Source organism: Haliotis cracherodii, unplaced genomic scaffold (genome assembly GCF_022045235.1).
Source record: "Haliotis cracherodii isolate W230 unplaced genomic scaffold, xgHalCrac1.p SCAF_15, whole genome shotgun sequence".
Classification (NCBI taxonomy): domain Eukaryota; kingdom Metazoa; phylum Mollusca; class Gastropoda; order Lepetellida; family Haliotidae; genus Haliotis; species Haliotis cracherodii.
In genome coordinates, this window is record NW_027266270.1 from 30507656 (window position 1) to 30532487 (window position 24832).

General features: G+C 38.3%; 1 protein-coding gene across 4 annotated transcripts in view; it reads right to left on the minus strand.

The window, feature by feature from the left end:
* The window catches only part of LOC139462507 (myelin regulatory factor-like), a 90455-nt gene extending 73361 nt beyond the window's left edge, over window positions 1–17094 (minus strand). For 3 of the 4 annotated variants that reach the window (XM_071244276.1, XM_071244274.1, XM_071244273.1), the window contains exon 1: window positions 16696–17094. In XM_071244276.1, the coding sequence (XP_071100377.1) occupies window positions 16696–16738 (43 nt within the window). In that variant the 5' untranslated portion in view covers window positions 16739–17094. The remainder of the gene's footprint in view (window positions 1–16695) is intronic. The other variant, XM_071244275.1, reaches the window with a different exon arrangement.
* Window positions 17095–24832: the final 7738 nt, after the last annotated feature.

Below are 24832 nucleotides of genomic sequence, written 5' to 3' on the forward strand. Positions count from 1 at the left end.
ATTGTTTGTTTGTTTAACGCCGCACTCAGCAATATTCTGGCTATATGACTGCAGTCTGTAAATAATTGAGTCTGGACCATACAATCCAATGATTAACATCATGAGCATCAATCCACCCAATTGGGATCGATAAAATGCATCAACCAAGTAAGCGAACCTGACCACCCGATCCCGTTGAAGCGTCTTACGACAAGCATAGTCGCCTTCTATGGCAAACATGGGTTGCTGAAGACCTATTCTACCCTGGATCTTCACAGGTCCGATGTATATTATATCCATGATATAATGCTGCTGTGTGGCTGCTTGTACTAGTCCGGACTGATTTATAGTAAAATTTGCATTAAGCATGATAACATGTAAGTAAACAAAATGGCTATTTTTGTTTTTATCTGGAGCACTGTATGAGATACAAGCGGAGTTATGGGATGCAGAATGTCAGTACTGTCACATTTCAGTTCCCAAATACACAGCTGATATAGACTGGTGATTCGTATGGAGGCCATGGATTTCGTTAGGGCAAGAGTTCACAGTCAATATGCTTTCTAAAAACAATCTCAGTGTATTCAGAGAGAAACACACAACTGAAAAGTTGTTTGTTACCTGTGCTTATGAAGTGATTGATAACCATAGGTATGTCACCAGTGTATACTGAATGATAATCACCTGTCACTGATAGCCTCCAGAATGTAGCCACAGACAGATTGAACGTCCGCCAAATCAACATTATCACCTACCAGGTCGTTAACGATATCACTAATGATCCACTTTGTATCATGACACAGGGTTTTACTTTGAAAGTTATCAGTGTTATTGATGTAAAGGATATTATTAATATTTCACAATTTGTGATTTTCCTATCTTATTGTTTTTCTTTAGGCCATATTCAATTACTCTTTTAAGGATAAGTGTACCTTAAATTTTATGTTTTACAATAGTTTAAAATTAAAAAAAGAAGTTTGACTTAAAATATATTTTAACATATACTTGTATCAGAGCATATCAGGGGCTGTCGGGTAGCCTAGTGGTTAAAGCTTTCGCTCGTCACGCCAAGACCCAGGTTCGATTCTTGACATGGGTACAATGTGTGAAGCCCATTTCTGGTGCCCCCTCCCCCCCACTGTTACATTGCTGGAATATTGCTAAAAGCATCATAAAACCATACTCACTCACTAACTCAAGAATATATCACTTTTTTCTTCATATGGTATTCACAGTGACATGGAACAATATTATGCATTTGATCGGGAATAATCAAAAAGGTAACATTTTTTTATTTTGTTATTATAATTTCTATATTATTCTAATCCATCAAGGACAAAAGAGAGACAGGATAATGTGAATAAATATCAACTATTTTCAACTTATTTCTGATTCTAGCTTTTGGCCTGAGTCTGTCAAATCCTTGAATCACAAAATACAAAATGTATGGCCTCACTACTGTACTCAAAACAAAGGTGTTACTTTATGTCTTCTTTGGAATTATTACTTGTGCATTGTCCAACTGAAGCCTTGAGGAATGAATGCAGAGATGATTGATGAAGACGATGTACAAGAAAACCCCGCAACACTACAATTCAGCCTGCTATTTCCTGTACCTCGAGCATGGCCAAACATTAAGCATTCAAAGCTATTTCGTATTTAAATTTCAAGCTATTCAAGAATTTCGTTCAACTTGACAAATCATTTACCCCAAGGGCATGTGTTAATGCGAAAGATATGGCAAAAAATAATTGATTGATGTCGTTTAAAAACCCACTCGAGTTACTTCAAAGAGTTTTTACAACAAAGACAAATGCTGGCGATATGAATGACTAAGAAGTGATCACAGGCAAGGCGTCTATACTTTATACACTGCTTTCAGTGTTATAGAAAACTCTTTAAATATTAAGAATCTTGGGTGTTAAGAACACCTTATTTTAGCTGATAAAATTTGCATACATTTCAAAATTCTAAAAGCTTCATTTGTGGAGTGTGTGAAAAAGGTTTTAGAGTAAGTAAACTTCGTTTTGATGTCCAGAAGGTTGGGGAGTATATAAAGCAATGTTTCACACAAGTAATGCTTTTGAATAGTGTTTGTACTATTGAGTTTCCAAATAATACATTTTTGTCATACTTCGTCCGTGTCGAGAAAATACATTTGACGAAAACATAAATCCTAACTTTATAGCGTTTTTTGTCTGTTTGTTTGTTGTTAAACACAGCACTCAACATTTCTTGGCAATATTTCAGCTATATGATGGTGGTCTATTAATGACTGAGTCTGAACCAGACAATCCAGTGACTGACATCATGACTGGCATCAACCAAGTTTGTGTGCCTGACACCATGCTTTCTGTCGCCTCTTACAAGACAAGCATGGGCAGTTCTAACCCGGATCTCCATGGGTAATAACTTTATGTAACAACTGTGACATCTGTTAGCAAGACATGTTAATCATGTGAAAAACCCCAATTTCTCACACACTTACATGTGCTCGGAAGTTAATATTCTCAATTACATATTATGCATATCATAAAAATAAGAAAAAAATTAGAAAAGTAATATCCATATTCCTTGTTCTGTATATTCAAATAGCTTTTCAAAATCAATAGACAACAAATGAAGTTATAAATTTCAAGGCATAAAATGAGTTGTAGGGAAACCACTTTAATACTTTAACCAAATTACAACCATGATTTCATCCATAGTATTAAGAAGCAGTTCCTCATAGGATTTATTGAGAATTCATTCAGTAGTCAGAAAAGGTTCTTAAATTTACACACATTAATATCATATAACACACACCCATTCAAGCACTTAAACCAGTAATGGTCACTTTCTCATCAGTTTTCTCTTATAACTAGTTGCCCCTTCTCTTCACACACCAATCAATACACACCTTTCCAGGTTTATTGGTTTTGATTATCTTTCAATTAAATCATTCCCCGAATGTCAGCAGTCACTAAACAAAGGAATATAGGTGTCTGGAATCTTCCATTTCTCATGCTAAATCTGACTTACTGGCAAAAAAGTGTTGCCATTAACTGAACATGAAACATCACCGATCAATGATTGTCAACTAAAATCACTTTGAGTCGCCAACAATCACTTAATGGGCGCAGATATCAATATTAAATCTCTGTCCCTTTACCCTAATCTCTGGCGCACAATTAACGAATGTCATACCTCACAAGCCGATCAATTGAACACAGCTGTGATGCTCACAAGATTTGGTTAACGTTTGACAAACACATTTCACTTTCTTGGCGATATTTTAGGGGTCGTGAGATGAAGGGTCAATAGCACTTTGGACCATGTCATTGAATATAGGGGTATGGGTTCGTAATCTGAAGCCAAAGCATCAGAAAAGCAGAAACTTTGCACGGAATAATGAAACTATATCAAATCAAGCTAACAGGTGAGGTGAAATGGGCCTTAACGATGCGATTATGATTATTGCACTTATATAGCAATGTGCATGCATGTGTGTGTGTGTATGTGTATGTTTGTGTGTGTGTGTGTGTGTATGTGTTTGTGTGAGACTCCTTATACTAAACCATGCAAATGCCTTTTGTCACAGTGCTAGCCACACCCATAACATGGATACCCCACTCAGAGACAGTATACTGACTCCCGAGCCGACCATTCCTTGCTTATTCCCTTAATGCCAAGAGGCAGGCAGGGTAACAACAAATACCACCTTTCAACATCTTCTGCTATGACACAGATGGGATCGAACCAACAACCATCCACTCAGAGCAGATGCTCTATCCACAAGACCACCCAGATGGTATTTAGACTAACCATAAGTTTCTACTCTTCAATGAGTGAGTTAAATTTGTGACACTTCAAAAAATATGTTCATTTCTGATGTGTTTTGCCAGTTTACTTGTATGAAAGTACACTAATCACTGGCTTCAAATAACATCATCACAAGGTATATCTAAAAAATGAAATATAATTTCTTTGTGTGCCTTCAGGCAAGGTGAATGTATTCTAAATAGGCCATTACAATTTTAACCGTCCCATTGGCACTCTACTACCAGGATGTTCACACCTGCCATACATCACAATCCCCAACACTTTCTAACCAGTTTTCTTTCTTGTTTTATCCACATAGATAACTAAAGAGTCTGACCTGTAATCAAAATTTTTCACTCATCAATGGCTAATTTTGAAGGGTTCACAGGTTGAGTTTTTATCCAACTTCGTAGCATAACAAACTTAGTAACTAATGATACCTAACGAGTTTGCCGTTAACAGGGCACCATTCCACAAGCTATCTTAGCGCTAAGGTGATTGTAACTCCCATACTTTAACATTGGCTTACGATAACAGTGTCCAAAATAACTACCTGCATGTCTGCCCGTGGCTGGTAACATTTCTGTTGGGCTGTCTGGAATTTCCTTCCATTTGCACACCTGATTTTTTTGTAATTTATGAGGGGTTAATGATTGGAAGCATTTACAGGGCAATAAAGCCAAACATTGCTCGGAGTAACAATAGCAGGCTCTGAAAAAATAAAAACCGAGCTCTAAACTGCAGTTGTTTTTTTTCTCATTCATGATTTTTAGAGGTTGGCAAAATAATAGATAAGAAAATGCCTTATGACTGTCTTTGTTTCTCACATCAATCAACTACAACAGGCTAGCGAAGTGTCAACATGATGAAGACCAACTGAGCATGTCATTCTGTCACTTCCTGTCAGGAAGGAAGTAGAGTCAGCAGCCATCAGCAGTACTCTGTCAGTGCTTGATGTTGAACAAGTTGAGACATGAGCCGCACAAGTATACTGGTATAATTTATTTATTTAAGGATTGACTGTGTATTTTTTTCGGTTCATTGAGGTATGAATCGAAAAAACGATGTGCAAACTGTATGAAAAAAATACACAGTCAATGCTTATATTTAAATTCGGCAACCAAAACATGTTTTATCTACAATAGTTTAACCAAAAACAGGTGTATATATCAAAGCAGACAAAAATGACGACATTGATTAACATTCCAGGTGTAGGAATACATACTTTGGCGAGACATGAATCCGGTGATTGTTTAATTTATGCACATAACTTGACACGCCTACAAAGTCAGTAGCCAATCAACAGAGAGAAGGATCAAAACAATGTCCATAGGACCTGTCAATCAAGGCAAGAGGCGAGTAGAAGTGCAACAGTGAGACTGTAACGAACCAGAATAAATATGTCCGGGAGACATGGTCAGTAACCGCCAGATTCAAACATTAGTTCCCTGAGAACAGGTATACACAGTTGCTCTACAATTTTTGTTATTCAAGGGTAATTAATAGGAGTAAGAAATGTGTGAATGAGTGAATGTGTTTTAAGTAGTAGGAAGCAATATTACAGCAATAACTTGTAAAGCTTGTAAATTTATCACGGTAACACACATTCGGTCAGATCTGGCTTATATATAATAGGGGTTCAACAATACAGGAAAGTCACGATACGATATGTATCGTGATATGCATATTTACATCAAATTGGGTGAAAATTTCTTGACCATAAATATTTAAGAGGAGGTTGAAACGGAAAAGTTACCTTGAGGCACATGTTCATAGTGTCTTATAGTTGTGAACTCTAAACAGTAATTACAATAATTTTGCAATATTTAAACAAGTATAAAAAGAGTTATTAAACGAGTAGTAAGTAACTTATTTCAGCACGTGACGTCGTCTTGTATCGATACAACAAAAAATGTATCAGGTACCATATTGTCGTATGAAAACTCATGACGCACTGGTTTACCAATGTATCTTTTCACCCCTAATATATAAAGAGTGTGGGTGAGTTAGCTTTTCCATCACTTGCAGTGTTCTGGCAATGTCATGACAGGACACACCAAGAATGTGCTTCACACATTGTACCCATTTGGGTCTTTGGTATGACGAGCCTCCCTTAACCTCTAGCCTACCCCACTGCCACAAACTGCCAGGGCAAAACAGGCCCCCAGGGTCTCATGCTTGTTTGAGTTGACTTCATGAAGACGGAGTGGTCAAGCTCTGTGACTTGTTTGTTTGTGTTACACCTTGGGTCATTGCTTCTGCTTACAGTCTTCATTTGGTCCATGCTCAATAAGTTACAGGACACCAGTATACCAGGCCAGTTTTTTCCTAAACTAGTTATAAATCTGCTGACTACCCCCCCCCCAAAAAAAAAAAAAAAATTAAAAATTGAAAAAATAAAAATGGAAAGCAGTGTTTCTTAATTCCCCTGACCAGAAAAATACAAAAATGTTAAACAAACTCATTTACTATCGCTATCAATATAAATAAAATATTTAAAATTCTATTACTAAAACCTGCATCCATTTCCAATGTTTAAACATCTAGGATGCCATATTTTGCAATCATCAAACCTGGATTTATTTAAATTCCATAAACTCAAAACAGATCTTATTTGTAAAGAACACAAGTTAGTCATTCAACAACCAATTTGTACTTTCTGCCTGCAGATTATAGCGACCAGTAGGAAGACAAACATTCCGAGGGACACACCAATCCAAAATAGCTGTGGAGCCTGACAAAATGCTAGTGAAGCGTGTTAGCACCCCCTAGCCAATGATATGGTGGTGATGACATTGTCCACATATGGACTGCCTTGACTTGCTCATGCTGGTATTACACAGTCCACAACAGCCCTTCAAGAAAGTTTCCTTTACTTTTATTAAATGTTTCTTATTTGTTTTAGAAAGCAATAAGAACACAATAAAAAATTATATATATCATTATATTTTCTGACATACCCCTACGTGTGTCCCAAAAACGAAACTGGGAGAGAGTTGAAATCTTCAGAAAGGTATTTTCAGAAAGAAAAACACAATCGTATCGTCACTGTCTAGATAATATTAACATATTGCACACAAAAACTTAGGAAACAACATCAACACACAAGAAAGGTTTTTAATTCTTCTTGTTGAACTTCATCAGTGATGCTATTAAGTTTCAGATATTAAAGATACAATGATTTTGATTTGGACTGATATTTGTTGGCTTGAAAAATGTAAGACCCTCAAATATTGATATGGTCAGATTGAACTTCATCTTGTAATCAAAGACACAAGAACACAAAAGGGACAACGATGCTCCAGGACAATCTGGAGTCAAAGTACACATTGCTTTTATCACATTGTAAAATCAGTTCTGAATTACTGTAAACTTAAAATCATGGGAAATGAATTGGCGAAACATGACGGACATGATACACCAAGCAGGATCTGATACATCTATTCCAGGAGATTGTCGATTAATTATTGCAACATATTGACTTCCTAAGAACCTACATGCAGTACAGCATTAGACTTTCTCACAGTGGAACATCATAAACGCTTGAAAGAACTCAGAAGTAATCGCCACAATTCAGCTCTTGCTTGACTTTTAGGCAAAGTATCAGAATGTTTAAAAAACAAATTGATCTGCTTTTCTTCAAGGGGGGGGGGGGGGGGCACAGGTGGCCCAGTCGTCTAAGGGGCCGCAATTCGCTGTGCAGAGTTGCGTCCCTTGGGCACGGCAGAAACCTATGATTGTGGGTTCGAATCCCTGTTCGCCCCGATTATGTTTCTAGGTTTGTCAGCACCATACCCGTGCTGGTGGGTTTCACTGAAGTGGTAAACGTCTGAGACCTGCATCACTTCGGGCTTTCCTCCCACATTAAGCTGACACGCTGTGATATGACTGGAATACTGTTAAAAGCGGCGTTAGCCCCAACTCACTCACTCACTCACTCCTTCTAGGGCTGGGACAATACACCAACTGGGAGATCCGATACATATCACGATACCATGCTCACGATACACTACGTATCATGATACATGCATGTGCTCTTATCTTTGGTGCATAAGCCAATTCTTTCATAGACAGGATGGTCAAACACCTGGCACACTAATGATTTACAGTTGGCAGTGTCAAGTATGGCAGAATGGATGAAAATATTTATGTTTTCACTACTCATTATCACTGGTAATTAGTGTTTGGTGTAAAATGTATTAAAGAATACATTTGAGGTAAGAATCGACACTGTTTACTTAATCTGCGATTGTGAATAATACTTGTATTAAGCAGATAACAATCGCGATCCACCGATGCATCAGTGTATCGTCCCACAACTACTTCCTTCGATCCATCTGGTACATTGAAGTCTATTAACCTTCTTTTTAAATAAATGCCACAATCGGCAGACAGGAATATTCTAGCCACACCACAACGGCCTGTCATGAATACATGACAAAAAATCCCTGACAAAAAAACGTTGATGGGTTTAAAAGATGAAAAAGGCATATTCCAGCCGTAAATCACTTTCAAACGAAGGTGTACCACTTCTTTGAGTGGCATTTAGAAGTTGGAGTGATGAAGTAAGACGAGTTCTATGGATGAACAACTTCTTCATTACACTTAGTGCGACGTTTCGGTGTAGATCCTAACACCTTTATCAAGCAAGTTAGGTGTTAGGATCTACACCGAAACGTCGCACTAATTGTAATAAAGAAGTTGTTCATCCATAGAACTCGTCTTACTTCATCACTCCAACTTCTAAATGCCACTCAAAGAAGTTATACGCCGTCTACATGGAGACGTGGCAATCTCAGCCATCAACAAACTCAGCAACCTAGAAGGTGCACCAGTTGTGGATGTTGATTTTGTTAAACATTCTCTGATTGGACTATAGATATGTGCGATAGTCCAATCATATTTGGCACAGGAAAGTAAGCTTGATGTGGCAAGGGTGGAAACAAGACTTTGATAAAAAAGCTACTGGACACTTTTGCCTCGGGAAGATGACCTATTCCATGTAGTTGCACGCTTATTCTGATACGCATAGAAGATCATTATGGTAGTTTAACTGCCCTTTCCCTAATCTTTCAAAGAATTACTGAAACCAACATTTCTCTGTTTTAATTGATTTACCTTAAAAAGTATTTTTGAAATTACAAAACAGTCTTACCACCAGCCCAAAGGTATGTAATAGTACACCTGTAAAATAAACAAAGTCTTGATTTACCATATTTACATAGCTTTGTTTAACAAAGCTTCAGGGTACACAATGTGTTTATGGGAATGTTGAAATCAAATAACATAAAACAAGTTAAAATAGCTTGTAACAAAACAACAGATAACAGTCTCCAATGTTACAGATAAAATAAATTATTCAAGAATACTTCTTTACATACTACTCAACAGAAGTTAGGGACCACCTGACTGAATGATATTACTATAGTTAATCTGTCATGGTATGAAAGTAGTAATTGGAAAGAATCAGATGGTCCGTAACTTCGTTTGAGTAGTATGTGTGATCCATTTTATTGGAACAGCCTCATTATTTAACACTTTGGAGTATAATGGAGGCATCACAGACGGTCTGTGCTGCGATCGCCAGCAATTAAGTCGTATGTCCACACAGTAAATAACACTTCAACGAAAGTCAGCTGACCAGTCAACACAATTGTGTACACACATCACGCGAACTTTGAATCCTCCTACTTCTTTCCCTTCCTGTAAGGAGAGTTACGATGCTTACCCACAATGATCTGTCTGTCAAGATCAGGGGCTCTGTATTTCTCCAAACTGGCTATGCTTTGATTCAATACGACTGGCTTAACTTGGGGATATTTGGCTTCATTGCTATAGAAATCTGTACAATCACTGTGAATGCTTATTGTTTGCATTTACGATGGGGGCAAATAAACATGTTTACCACTGCATGATAGCTTTTATGACTGTTTATACCAGTTGATGGCATAAAGGATCACCCCCTTTTTAAATCTATTTTTACAACTCAAAGAATATTTTATGTGGATTTTATAAACTGTCTGTGTGAGAATGTCAATGCATTGGTAGAGGGCACAGCACAGGTAGAAGAAAAATAAGCTTGCAGTCTAAAAGCTCAGGTAAGCCAAAACGAATAAAATATAGTTGTTAAATTCTGGATTTTTATTTGGGGAGGTTAAAAAGAGCTTTATATTGTTTGAGTTTTAAATGCAGAAACAAGGGATGAGTGGAATACATTGTTTAACATTACTATTTGTATTTGACAAAAGAGACAATCTGATTGTAATGGTTGTCACTGGAAAAAACTCCTCGATAATGCAGAGCATTATAGGCTATCATAGCTTTGTTTGGGAAGTTAACGTGCAATAGGATTAGGCTTCAAATTTCATGTTGCATATTTTAAGTGGCATTTAAAACAATGGCATGGTGGAGAATGGGTCCAGAGCCCACTTGCACAAAGAAATCTTAGCGCCAAGATGATCATAACTCCCCTACTTTAACATAGGCTTACGATAGCCTTAGTGCTAAGATCGCTTTGGGCAAGTGCGACCAGGTTATTTATTATAACAGAATGGCGACATAATGCCATGGTTAATCGAGGCTATCTCACAATCAAATGATATTTGAATAACATGACAAAACTTAACAAGACTGTCATTGGCCCAGGGGCTAGTCCCCCTTCATAAGAGAATAATTTTCACACCAACCATGAAACCAATGTTCACAAACTCACAGTCCATTTATTGACATTATTTCACGTATATTAATAATCTCACTACATACTTCTAAAAATGTCAGGAATGAGTGAATATGGTTTTACACATCGTGTAGTGATATTCTACCAAAAAAAGGGAAGGCATTTATCCGGGTGATCTCAAAGACAGGTGTTCGCCTCAAAACCTACACGAAATGTTGGTAAAAAGTCCCAAATTGGAATTAAAGATATCCTATTTGAGGCTATCATAAACTTTGAAAATGTTATAGCTCTGCATATGTAACTTTGACATAATTGCATTCAATGTTACAATACCTTTGACAAAACAGTGAGTGAGTGAGTTTGGTTTTACGCTGCTTTTAGCAATATTCCAGCAATATCACGGTGGGGGACACCAGAAATGGGCTTCACACATTGTACCCATGTCGGGATTCGAACCCAGGTCTTCGGCGTGACGAGCGAACGCTTTAACCACTTGGCTACCCGACCACCCCTTTGACAAAATAAAACCTTACAGAAATTCCCACTGACAAACATGTTTTCCCTTTTGCTTGCCACAGGATCATGGGTGAAACTCATTGAAAGTTTCTTGAAAGGGCTAAACATTGTACCAGTGTGGGAATTGAACCTGGACTCCCATCCAGCATGACAAGCAAAAACTTAACCAGTTGGCTACCCGACTACCTTTTAAAAACATCAACATATTTACATGTACATATTTATGAAATAACAACTACATCCAACATTATGATGAAGCCTGTTGTAATTATGAGCATATGTTGGCTTCATGGAAAATGGACACTTTGTCTCAACACGCAATAAAACCATCTATTTTTAAACATGATGTCAAACATGGAGGAAATACAGATACTTATCAGAGCATCCTCTTGTACAGTACTTTCATTTCTGTTCAGGTCAGATATTTTATTTGACGTCCTTTAAGTCTTGGTATTCTCAAGCTCAAAATCTCAAGCGAACAATGTCAAGGACCTTCTTCCTCATTCAAGACTGTTCTGTTTCGTAGCAGGTACATGCTGTATAAATGGCTTCTTAATCCAACTCAAGTGTTACTGAAACTAGGCCAGACAATACCTGTGATGAAACAGTCATGCTTTAAAAAATATATTAAACTGCTTTTTATAATCGTTGATTGTGCTTTTGGCTCCAGTCAGTCGAATCCGTGAAGCGAAAAACAAAGGTGTTGCCTAAGATATGCAGGTATTTTTTTAAAAGAGACATCTAGAAAATATCAAGCAGTACTGAAACATACATGACACATGACAAAAGATTTACTGTCACTTTTTTCAGACAGCTGACTGGCCCATATAACTGTTTGGAGGTCACACTGTGTTGAAGACCCGTGAAGATCCGGGGTGGAATAGGTCTTCAGCAACCCATGCTTGCCGTAGAAGGCGACTATGCTTGTCGTAAGAGGTGACTAGCGGGATCCGGTGGTCAGACTCACTGACTTAGTTGATGCATGTCATCATATCCCAATTTTGGGTGATTAATGCTCATGACATCAGTGACTGGATTGTCTGGTCCAGACTTGATTTTTTAAAGACCGCCTTCATATAGCTGGAATATTGCTGAGAGCGGTATTAAACAACAGACAAACAAACAAACACAATCTCTTAAAAGACATACCAAACTATACCCAATTCTAAAGGATACCCAAAGTATGGATGTGCGCACCTGAGATTTGCTGTTGACATCTGATGCACTGTGACGCAGCCTCTGTTCAGTGTCCGCACCCAAAACGATGTAAGGAGTGACTGAGTACCGTTTTACGCCACTTTTATCAATATTCCAGCAATATCACGGCGGGGGACCCCAGAAATGAGCTTCACACATTGTACCCATGTCAGGAATCGAACCTGGGTCTTCGGCGTGACGAGCAAACGCTTAAACCACAAGGCTACCCAACCGCCCAACGATGTAAGGAACATTTCTAGATATGTTCTTCTGTCACTGCATGTCTTTTGTTGTGCAAATAAATCACTAGGCTATCAGTGAGATCAAAACTTGCAACATGGTTGTGCATTTTCTTTGTAACTTTCTGTGTTATGGACAAAGTCTTATAGCTTTCACCCAAAGTACATCAAGACCTGAAGACTGGCTGGGTAGACTAGTTGTTAAAGTTGTTACATCAAAAATCACGGTTTAATTCCTCATACAGTAGATATCTGAAGCCCATTTTTCATGTGCCCTATTGCTGAAGTTAGCAAAACATGGCTTCACACCCTTGCTGTGTGACTTAAAGCTATACACATGTTCACTTTCAAATTTACAGTAAGTTTTAAATAAGGTGCTTTAAATTAATCAAATCAATTATGGCTATATCAGTGTGTGAGTGAATATTGTTTTACAACACTTTTAACAGTATTCCAGCAACATCATGGCTGGGTGGGGGGACACCAGAAATGGACTTCGCACACATTGTACCCATGTGGGAAATCGAACCCGGGTCTTCGGCATGATGAGCGAACACTTTAACCACTGGGCTACCAAACCACCTGCTACACCTTTGCCTTGGTTCTGTTTTTGAAGGCACTTTGGAAACTCTGCCTAGGTGATTTTTGTAAGGACTCGGTTAAAAAACATGGATCATAAAATGTTTTGAGAAGTCAGTTCATTAATTTTGTTAATAAACATGATCAAGAAAGTTTAAAGTGTTTCAATATTGGAATACCATTTCATTCCGCTCACCTGACAATATTTTTATGAGATCTAAGTTATATGAGAAATAATCTTACTTTATTTTAACTATCACTTTGTGGCCCAGAATGTTGCATGACTTAAGAAAGATAACTGAGGCTTGTTTGAGTATTATATCTTAGCCCCCATTCTCAGTACCTGTATATGTAAGTGCACTGTATGCTGTGTGTGTCTTACTCTCTGTGGGTGTGAGGGTGTGTGGGTGTGTGGGTGTTGTATTTCTCTTTGGGTGTATGAGTATGCAAACCAGACTATGTTCCAGTCAATGAGTAAAATGGCTGAAAATTTTCAATTTGGCAATTTACAAAATGCCAAAATATTTTACAATTATTTTTCCATTTTTATATTATGATAACAAATTCCAAACATTTTTATGCTCTATGTCATCACCCAGTGACTTAAAATGATAGGATTAAAAGAAAAAGAAAGTCAATGTTAATTTGTTGTATGTTTTGGCTTCAAATATTAGCATAATTAGTCCACTTTAACATTTTTAAGGCCTTTAGAATTTCTAAGTAGCTTTTAGTCAATCTGACGGAAAAATAACTGTAAAATGATATATTTTGTCATTTTGTAAATTTCCTAAGTGTAAATTTCAGATATTTTACACATTGACTGATTTTACAAAATGACTGTAACATATATATATGTACCAATATTTTGAATCATCATGTGTTTTATATTTGTTTCATGCACAAAAGTGCCTCTTTGAAAAGGGACAATGGGTCGGGTGGATCCTTAATAGGAACTGGGTACCCACAAGACGACTTTGACCCATGGATGTTCAGGGGAGATATTGTAGGATAAATGTAACAATAAAACAATACAAAAAATCATTTATTGTTACACCCGCCTCTACACAGCTGTATTTTCATATGCTTTATGGCATATATTTATGATCTGAATGTGAATAATGAAGTTGACGAAGGCTGGTGTAAAACAGTTACTTTGGCTGGGTAATAGGGGTTTGGGTACCCAGGTAGTAAATTTGGACTCATCGCAGCCCTAGATCCTGACCTTAAGTAATATTGTGACACAATAATAAACAATTCATTCATTCAGTGCTTGTCCTATAAACTCACTGACATAAGGATCGATCGATGGTTATTGTACCAGGCTGCATCATGGTTGCTCATGCTATCAACCTATTTGTCGTGGTGAGACTAACATATGTTAAAGTCACTGTGAGAGAGATGAATGGGATGATAAACACTCACTCATACACTCAAACAAAGATGAAACTCAGAGAAGTTTTTTATCTTGTTTATTAATATTACCAGTTTTTTTTTATATTTCTTTTGCATTTTTGTTTTAACCTTCATGTCAAAAACTCAAATCAGCGTTATTTAAAAAAAATAATTTTGTTTAACATTTATTTCAAGATGGTTACAGGTAAGAAATTGCCTTAAGCAAGAAAATCCAGAAACAAGAAAACAAATTGGTCTTACAGACAAATTCCTGAACCTCCTTACAAAGCCTGCTAAGGGTCAGTGACATCCAGGAGGTCCTTGGGTTATGCAAGTACCTAATGGATTAAGATCGTATCTCCACTCAATTACCTAAACTACAACCACTATCTCCTATACCATCTAGAGACCACAGCCTGGACAATAGAAACTAACCAACCTATTGGTCAGTCTCAAGTGTGAGTTATGAGATCGCAGTGGACAATGGCCTTCCATTTTCATCTTGTAAACACCTACAGAAATATTTACATTGGAGATTTTCCGCAACTTTGATGTTTTTTATGCGCTTGAAATGAGGTTGACAAATATATCCGAATGAGGAATAACATGTGGTTTCAAGTTCATTGTGTAATTTGGGATATTTATGTTGTAAGGCCTAACATGCTGATTTCCAGTTTTGTGTTCTGTAGGATATTTATGTTGTATGGCCTAACATGCTGATTTCCAGTTTTGTGTTCTGTAGGATATTCATGTTGTAAATATCAAGGCTCTAATTAATTGGATTTTCATCAGAATTTAAACACACACGATATAGTTTTCTGCTTATACAATATACAACCTGTGCAGTATTTGTGATAGAACAAAACAATAGGCTATGAATAGTTATTGGAAACGCATTTCGATTTATTATAGTATTTGTTTTTAATTTCCTTTTTAGTTATTTTGAGCAAGTTGCTGCTGTTCAGATATATATTGTCTACATTGTTCAGTATTAATTATCAGAGTATCACTCTGTCCTTGCTGTGAAATACAGATCTGTCTGGCAATCTGTTGTACGTGGATAATAATATTTTCATTGCATACAAAATCTGCTGAATCATATGTTAACAATGGTTAAGAACTTGAACTCATAATTTAAGAAAAGAAATTTAAAAGGAAACAAAAGCACCAAAACAATCAAGCCAATCAGGTATTTGGTACCACATCCTGTACCACATGCCTAATATCTCAATTCAGAAAGTAAGAATCAACAAATACTGAAGGGATTGTTAAATAACTGGGTAAAAAATAATTAAACCAAGTGTTTGGTTCCTGACCTGATTTTTTCATGAACAATTAAGGCAAGCTCTGTTATTTCAAGGAAATTGTTATGGTTAACTCTCCGATTGAGCCACTGATGCATGTTATTGCTTAATATTGTTATTACACATCTAGAAATGTTAAAAACACTCAAGAAAAAAATGCAACAAAATATCTTATGATCATGCCAAAATATTAATATAATCATTTTGTGTGTACTTGATAGCACTAAGGATTAAAATCTTTTAACATGGTAAACATTGAAATATAGTTTTAATGTTTTTTTAAATATATGACAATCAGATGACAATGATTTATTGAAAAAGGATCCTAATATCATAGTATCTCCTTGGATTTTAAAAAGGAATTATTTAAACAGAAACCAGACTAATGGCTGATGAAATATCTTTTTCAGAAAAAAAATCGTGCTTAAAGTAAACACAAACAAATACACCCTCAACATTATTTCATTTCAACTCCTCAAAGCAATTAGCGGTAGTGATTAGTTAGCAGGTAATTCATCTTTAACAGGTGCGTGATTGACTGATTGGGGGATACCCACCTAACAGTAATAAGTCGGTGACAGTCAAACAGCTAGGTGTCACGATGTCAAATTGTATTCCACACCACCATACATCTCCCATCGTGTGGATCACTTTGAGTGACTGTCATACACATGTGTATATTTCGCTGTTATTTGACAGAACAACGATTTGAGAGGCGTAACCCGCCGAAATACGAAGCATCTTTTCCATATCACATGCTTACACACGTTTAAAAAGTGATCACACATGAAACTGACAATGTCAGTGATTCATTACCATGTTTACAAGCTCACGGGGCAGTGACAATTATTATGACATATGATTTCCGCACGAAAACAAGGTTAAGACGATGTCGGGTTCTTGTGCTTGGCCATGACGAAGGACTACAAAGTTTTCAACGGTGTGGCCCACGTAAGGGCATGCGATGCTTGCAAAAAGTTTATCAAAGTTACTTGAGAGTAATATAACTTACCAAGAACAGCCTGTAATGCTTGGTCTTCGCTTAAGACATCCATTATTCCACAAAAGTATCACCGATTTTCAATAATCCCAACGCTCCATGAAATAGCCAATATCATCACAATGCTTCAACTATCGTGAACAAGTGTGTGTGTACACCTTCGCCCTGTGACGTCACATCACGTGGCCCGCCGTTCTGTTCACCTCCTCCGTTATGGCTGTTGTGCGTGAATGTCAGCTTACAACGTTTGTTTTGTAAATTATACCGTTAAGTTTGCGATAAACATTGTTTACGACTGTGTACCACATAAATTACCATAACACCACAGTCCCTTGTAGTTTGGCTGTTTGTGAAATGGCGATTATAATAAACTTTGCAACTTGGTGAAGGAGTGGTTTGAACGTAAGTGGAGGGTCGTTGTGTACATCCTCTTCAGATGGAAGTTTCCGATGTGTGTCACGCGGCAATCTGGACAGAATGCACGCTCTGTCGTACCAAATGAACACTTCCTAAACCTTATCAGACAGACCTCATTCACAACAACATCCATATCTATTGAACAAAAATCAGGAACAAACACATTTTAATATAATCCACTTCGGAACGCGTCATACTTTTCCTATTTAATGTATGAAAGCGATATTTTTAATATAGATTGTTCATCCTACAGGGTATTATATCTTCATTCTGTTATCATCCTCATTTATCCAGGGTATTATGCCTCCACTCTTTAATTATAAATGCCCTGGATCCATTCGTTACCACAGCTTCGTTTGGAGCCCGACTCGAATGACATAACGCAGAGAATATTGTCATCCAATCAAATTACTCGCATGAACAAGAAAATTCTCAGTTAGGAATAGGACAGATGGGGGTGGTGGCGTCACTTCCGGAACGAAGCAATGGTGGCAAATGGGTCATAACAATGAATATATAATTCCCTAGATCGTCGAGGATGGGTATATATACAAAGTTGATTATAAACCGACCCATTCGTTGTATATTGTCATCTTTGAACGATTCTTATGATGTGATGAAACTCGTTTTATTGAAAGTCTTAAAAAGATTGATATTGTTCTTTAGGCAAATATTAGTTCAGCAATATTCCATCATGGTATCAAACCCGAACTTCTGCATTGAAGTGCCAACTATGTAACCACACCACCAGATTCTTTATGACAGCACGATCTATATGGGGATTGTTCTGAGTGAGTGAGTGTGTTGGGTTTAACGATGCTATTAACAATATTCCAGTTACATCACGGCGTGTCAGCTTATTGTGGGAGAAAAACCTGAAGTGATACAGGTCCCCGACGTTTACCACTTTCCTGAAACCCACGAGCACGGGGAGATTGATCATAAAAAACCTTCATATTCACAGTTTTAAATTGTTCACCATTTCCCATTTGGCGTCAATATGAGTGAGTGAGTTGGGTTTGACGCCGGTTTGAACGGTTTTTAATTATATATCAGGCACGTCAGCTTAATGTGGGAGGAAAGCCCAACGGGCGACATTGGCATGATACTGACAAACCCAAGATTAGCTGTACATCTCAAGAAATGCATTTTAAAGTCGCAAGTTCTATTCGGTGTGAGAAGAAAAAAAAGAAAAAAAGAAATGTTTTTTTATCATTTGTTTGCGATATGGTTTTGTTCTCTCGAATGCCGGAAAATCTGATCGTATCTCTTTCCTCCGCAAAGGTTTTACAGCGCAAGTAGAACCAGGTACCAGTCTACACTAGAAGGGCTTATTGTTGCTTCAAACACATTTGTTACGCATTAGGTATTGAGTGTTGAGTGAGATATGAAACACCTTGGCGAATATACACACACGTATACTGATTATAGAATGAGGTCCCGTGTGCTTTAAAGGCAAATTGAAGTCAGAATGTACGTATATTTGAAATGACATATGATGGATTATTTACCTGTTCATATATTTCAGTTAGCAATTTTAGCGATATCACCAGAAGGATGGAATGAATGAGTAAGCTGGGTTAACGCCGCTTTGAACAGTATTCCATTATATCACGGCGTGTCAGCTTAATGGTGGAGGAAATCCCGAAGTGAAGCAGGTCTCAGACGTTTACCACTTTGGTCAGATGTATGGATAAATGAATGGATGAATGGACTATCCCAGGCCCAGCAAACTATAGAGTGTGGTACTAGGCATAGGAAATACACAGAGGAGCAAAAAGAAATATACCTCTCAGTTGATTTTATCATCTGTTGTATTTTCCAAAACATTAACTGTACTGGTGCTTAGTTAGCATATACTTTTACATGGTGTTATTGGTTTTTTCTACACAATTTGATTTAAAACTTTTAAAAATGCGAAAATAACCAATTTCGCATAATAAACAACAGCTGATGGGCATCTTAGACACCTTGATAATCAATTGATTTGATTTATTCGGCACAAATTTACAACATTTCAAACATGGTAGTGGTCATGTGGTTGTAAATTCATTTCTGACGCCAGTCTTCCTTGAACCAACATATTTTTACACAAAATTACCCAGGCACAGATTACTGTTAACAAACTGCTGCAGGAACGAGTGATGGTGTATTATATACAGAATCAGATCTAATAACAGTTCTGTCAGTTTTCAATTACCTGAACAACAAATCCGTATGTATACTTTCGTTTGCTCCACTTGTTACTTACTTCACGTGCAACAATGTCTGAGAAATTCGAAAAATTACAATTTCAATATGTCAGCCTTGGCGGCCATGTTTGAAATCTGATTTGATTATTTTAGTAGTTTTAAGAAACAGTTTCAGCTGGTCTTGTGGATTCTGAAATGTTGAAAATGGAAAAATCAACTACAGGCGACGGAGAACGCGCAACGAAATAAATTCACTTGATTTTCGGTTAAATGAGTTAATAAACAACAAAAGATGGGACGAATGAAACTTATTTAAATATCGAAATACGAACATGTATGTAAAATGTATCAACCTACTGTTTACAACAAAAGTGATCAAAGACTTAAACCAATTCAGATTCATACAGAAAGGACAATATATCATTTGTGTTGTGGTAAGTGGTATTCATACGATGAGTAGAATATAAGAGTTGGCAATATAGTTTAATTTGGCCAATAAACCTACACATTGACTCCGTGGAAATAATAAGAGAGTATAAAACTGTTAACATGATCGCAATTGTGTTTTGCTTCAATGAAATGGCGATCACCCCTCTTGGAGGCACGGCAGACTTCAGTCAAGTGTCGTTATAAATAACACTACGGCTCTGCTGCGCACGCGCAAAATGGACGTTAGCGGGACCATGGCACACAACGTTACGTTTATGCGATTATAAGACCTATAAACAGACACACAACCTTATGAGTAAAGAGTTGGCAAGTTTTAAAACGCTTTAACGCGATTTTATGGAGTATGGAGAAACAGAGGATATAGTTTTTCTCATTGAGTAAGGACTAGACCAAGTTCCCCTGTAATCTTTAGGAGCTAGGCAAAGATGTAATGTGAAATTGAGAGCTACGTATATATTCTTTCTAAACGTATTAACATATAATTATTCTAAAAATATCAGAGACGATGTGTATTTGTCCTAACCCGACCCGACACAGCATTGTACATGATTATTATTAGATGTAACATTACGAAATATAGTGGACCATGTCTACTAAATTTTTATTTAGTACATATAGGCCAGAAAGGTCAGTGAAAAAAATATTCCTGGTTCTCTTTATTGTTTTTAAAACTGACTTAGTGGGAGTTGGGATTTTACTTTTTCTTCTTCTATCTTTTGTAGCTAAGTTAAAAGTTTACAAAAAGTAAACTTGTTTTAAGTAATTACGTTATCTTGTTTCACTTGATCTCTTTTGGTCCCATTCCCTGTGGTTCAAAGCACGAATTAAGAGGCGGTGATCACGACTAGTTTCCCTGCGAATCTGACAAACTATTAATTGCATGGCGTGAGCAAACATTTGGAATCTGGTGCAAAAATAAAATTTGACCTGAAAAAGTCCTTTGATTAGCTTAATTATTTTTCCACAACACGAGGGGGGCAATTGCAAAGGCGGGCGGGTCAGGGGAAACACGGTATTAATATTAACAAGGTTAATTAGGCTGTAGTCCGATAAGTGTTTGTGCTACTTTACACCTGGAACAAAAGTTACACACCCCGTGGCATTTTCCAGTGACCAATGAAACAAGCGCTGGAATAAAATTATTGAGAAGATGAGTTAGACGTGGGATCTAGTGAAGGAGCAAATGCATGCAGCCATTCCACACAAAGCTGCTTCCAATTCACTCAGATTCTGTACAGATGACCCCAATGCCTGCATACGACGCTTAAGGATGTTCCAAATGTGCTCAAGAAGATTCAGATCTGGACTCACGGCGGCACAAGGCAGAGTCGTCACAGCGTTGATCAGAAGGTAGGCTAGACAAACGCCAAGTCTCTGAAAATATTACATTTTGATGAAAACAAACAACTACACTTAAATTGTAAAGGAGCCCAAGTGAGATGGTAGATTCGGAATCTGGGGAAAATCTAGATTTATTTTGGACTACATATGGCATGACAGTGAGGGCTGGGCGTAAGGGAAAATAACTTGGTTCAGGGACTTTTGAGAGACAGTCCAGAGGTAAATTCCGATGGGATCTGGCGTTATCATCCATGAACTGATGTCTTGAAGCGAGTGGCTGGTTGTCGAAATGTGGGACCACAACTGCTTCCAGGACATTTCGGATGTACTGATTATGTGTGAGGTCTGCCTTGTATAGTGACTTTTGAGAGACAGTCCAGAGGTAAATTCCGATGGGATCTGGCGTTATCATCCATGAACTGATGTCTTGAAGCGAGTGGCTGGTTGTCGAAATGTGGGACCACAACTGCTTCCAGGACATTTCGGATGTACTGATTATGTGTGAGGTCTGCCTTGTATAGTGACTTTTGAGAGACAGTCCAGAGGTAAATTCCGATGGGATCTGGCGTTATCATCCATGAACTGATGTCTTGAAGCGAGTGGCTGGTTGTCGAAATGTGGGACCACAACTGCTTCCAGGACATTTCGGATGTACTGATTATGTGTGAGGTCTGCCTTGTATAGTGACTTTTGAGAGACAGTCCAGAGGTAAATTCCGATGGGATCTGGCGTTATCATCCATGAACTGATGTCTTGAAGCGAGTGGCTGGTTGTCGAAATGTGGGACCACAACTGCTTCCAGGACATTTCGGATGTACTGATTATGTGTGAGGTTTGCCTTGTATAGTGACCAGGTCCAGCTTGCAATCGTGTGAGATGCACCCCAAGTTATTACCGAGCCTCCCCTTTAGGATGAGTAGGCCAGATGTCCCTGGGTTAAAGCCGTATGTTTGTGCCTCCAAACCCTCAGTGGTCCATACGTGACATGGAGTAGGTACCTTCTTTCCTTCAACCAACAATCTCATTAAAATCAGATCTAAGTTCTCGCTGCCGCTGAAAAAAGATCTGAGGACATCCCATCACGGGTCACGTCAGAACGACCTTTCGCGAACTTTGACTGACCACTGAAATGACGAACGAGAAGTCGACATTAGCCAATTAGAAAGCAGCTTTCTCGAGCTTTACGGCACTCGTTTCAACCTGGCGACTTCCATTTCAGACTACGTTTGAAAAATATGTTGACACAGATCTCGATTGAAATTTTGAAAACAGGCAGTGCTTCCCACGTACTGTGCAACGCCTCCTCCGTTCAAATGTTTATCCCACGGAAACGAAAGATATACGATAATTTTGACGGCATCAGTCGTACGGGCCGTAACTATCGTTCGGAATACACCGTGTTAACGTTTTCGAGGTTGCGTGATTATAAAACTCATTCCGACTGTCACTTTCATGATCTGGTAAGCGACGCTTTGATTGGTCGGATGAAAGGTCGTTCTGACGTGACCCGTAATGGGATGTCCTCAAATTTTTGTTTAGCGATAGCGAGAACTAAGATCTGATTTTAATGAGATTGTTTAACCAATGGATCCCCTCTCCCCCATCAGTTTTCAAATTTCAAAACCTTTCGTGCTGAACACCATGCTATACAGAACCCCTGATGGTGATCTGCCAGCGGGGTCCCTTGATGCATCTCCTGGACGCCATTCCTCCTGCTCTCAAGCAGTTCCATAACGACAAGGCTTCGATTGAGGAGCCATTGTCGCCTCAAGACGGGATTCATTGCTATGGCTGTCGTCGTACCAATCGAAGCAATGTCGTCAATGCACTCACATACATGCAGGAGATCGCCTTGACCGTCAAAGGTCATTCACAGCATTGGCTTGTTTTCTCCCCAATCGGCTGATGACTCTGAAATGGTAGCCCAGTTGATAGATTTGAAGGACATCACCGTGGAATGTAAATTACGATTATTTGCCATCTTTTTCGCCTCTGATATAGAGCCCCTCAGTGCCATGTTCACAGGAAATAGTTAAACATTGCAAGACTGCGGATTTAAATACCCACATTTGATGCCAGAACCTTTTTGAGAATACATGAGCAGCGTGCTGCACGTGCCTGTCACGTTGAGTTCTGACGTTTTATAATTCATTATCTCAGGGGGTGCTTAACCTTTTTCCAGGTGTATATATGTCTCGGTTTTTAGTTGCATGTAAAGAAATGCGTATTGGGGATTTGTGGTTAAAAAAATGAGGAGCCTGAAGTGGCAGCTATTTCAGTTTGTTTTATGTTTCAGAGCGAAATCATGTTTTTTTCAAGGAACAAAGGATTGAATCATCATCTCAAGTGAATGTATTGTGGTTGAAGTTCAATCCGGATTATATTCTTTACCCTTTGTAGAAGGCGTGAATCCAGTCTGTTGAGTCCCTCGATGTGATATTACTGAAATGTTGCTGAAAGCGCCGTAAAACCATATACTCACTGGCTCTCACAGACAAAAAAAACCGGGGATTCTCGGACAGAATCGGTCCCCATGTAGTGCAACATGTTTTTCACAGATCACTCTTGACTACATAATTACATCGCCATTCTATTATCATAAATATTATGGACCCACTTTTCTTTTCTTTTGAACCCAATTCGAAAAACACTACGTTAATAGCCGTCCAATCAAAGTACCCCTGTGAGCGAGAGAAATTCTGTGCGAAGCTTGTGATAAGAGAGATGGGGATGGTGACGTCACTTCCGAAACGGAGCTATAGCGGCGACTGGGTCCAGGGTATTGTGGTCTGACTGACGTCATGGCGGTAGCTAAATATATATTGACATGCTAATTGAGACAGTAAGTTAGTGAGTTAGGGTAAGGGCTGATTTGAAAAGCATTTCAGTTGCATCAAGCCGTGTAAACTCAATATGGGAGGAAAGATCGCATATGTTTACCTATTTTCATGCACATGCCAAGGATCACAATTAGGCCAACTTAGGATTCGAACTCTCATTCACTCACTCACTCACTCACTCACCCAAAACTCACTCACTCACCAGGATGTATGAACTGAGACATTGGTTGATATTTCCCAGGGGAACATGTGCTGGAGTTTCTTGCTGTCTGTCTGACAGTCTTATCAAGGTCGTTAGAAATTTCCAAACTGGCTCAAAGGAACTCGCTGTCTTCACAGAATGGCACATGGCTAGTCCATTCGTCTAAGGTGCCACAATTCCCTGTACAGAAACATATTATCATGAGTTTGAATCACAGTTTCCCCTATTTGTGTTTATAGGTGTGTCAGCATCATGCTGTGCTTGTTCAAGATCCGCACAATCACTCACTCACTCACTCACTCACAGACCCGGGGTAGAATAGGTCTTCAGCAACCCATGCTTGTCGTAAAAGGCGACTAACGGGATCGGGTGGTCAGGCTCGCTGACTTGGTTGATGCATGTCATCGATCCCAATTGCGTGGATCGATGCTTATGATATCAATCCAGGATTGTCTGGTCTGATTATTTACAGACCGCCGTCATATAGCTGGGATATTGCTGGGTGCGGCGTTAAACAACAAACCACTCACTCACTCATTCACTCACTCACTCAACGGTTTTCCATCTGCGTACGAACACGTCAGGGCATTACCAGCATGTACTCAGTGCTGAATATTGCGTTGGGTTTAAATACGCTTCAGAAACAAAATCAGCAAAAACAACCACAAGAAATAAACAATAGCAAGTGTCCACTTAAAATGCAGATA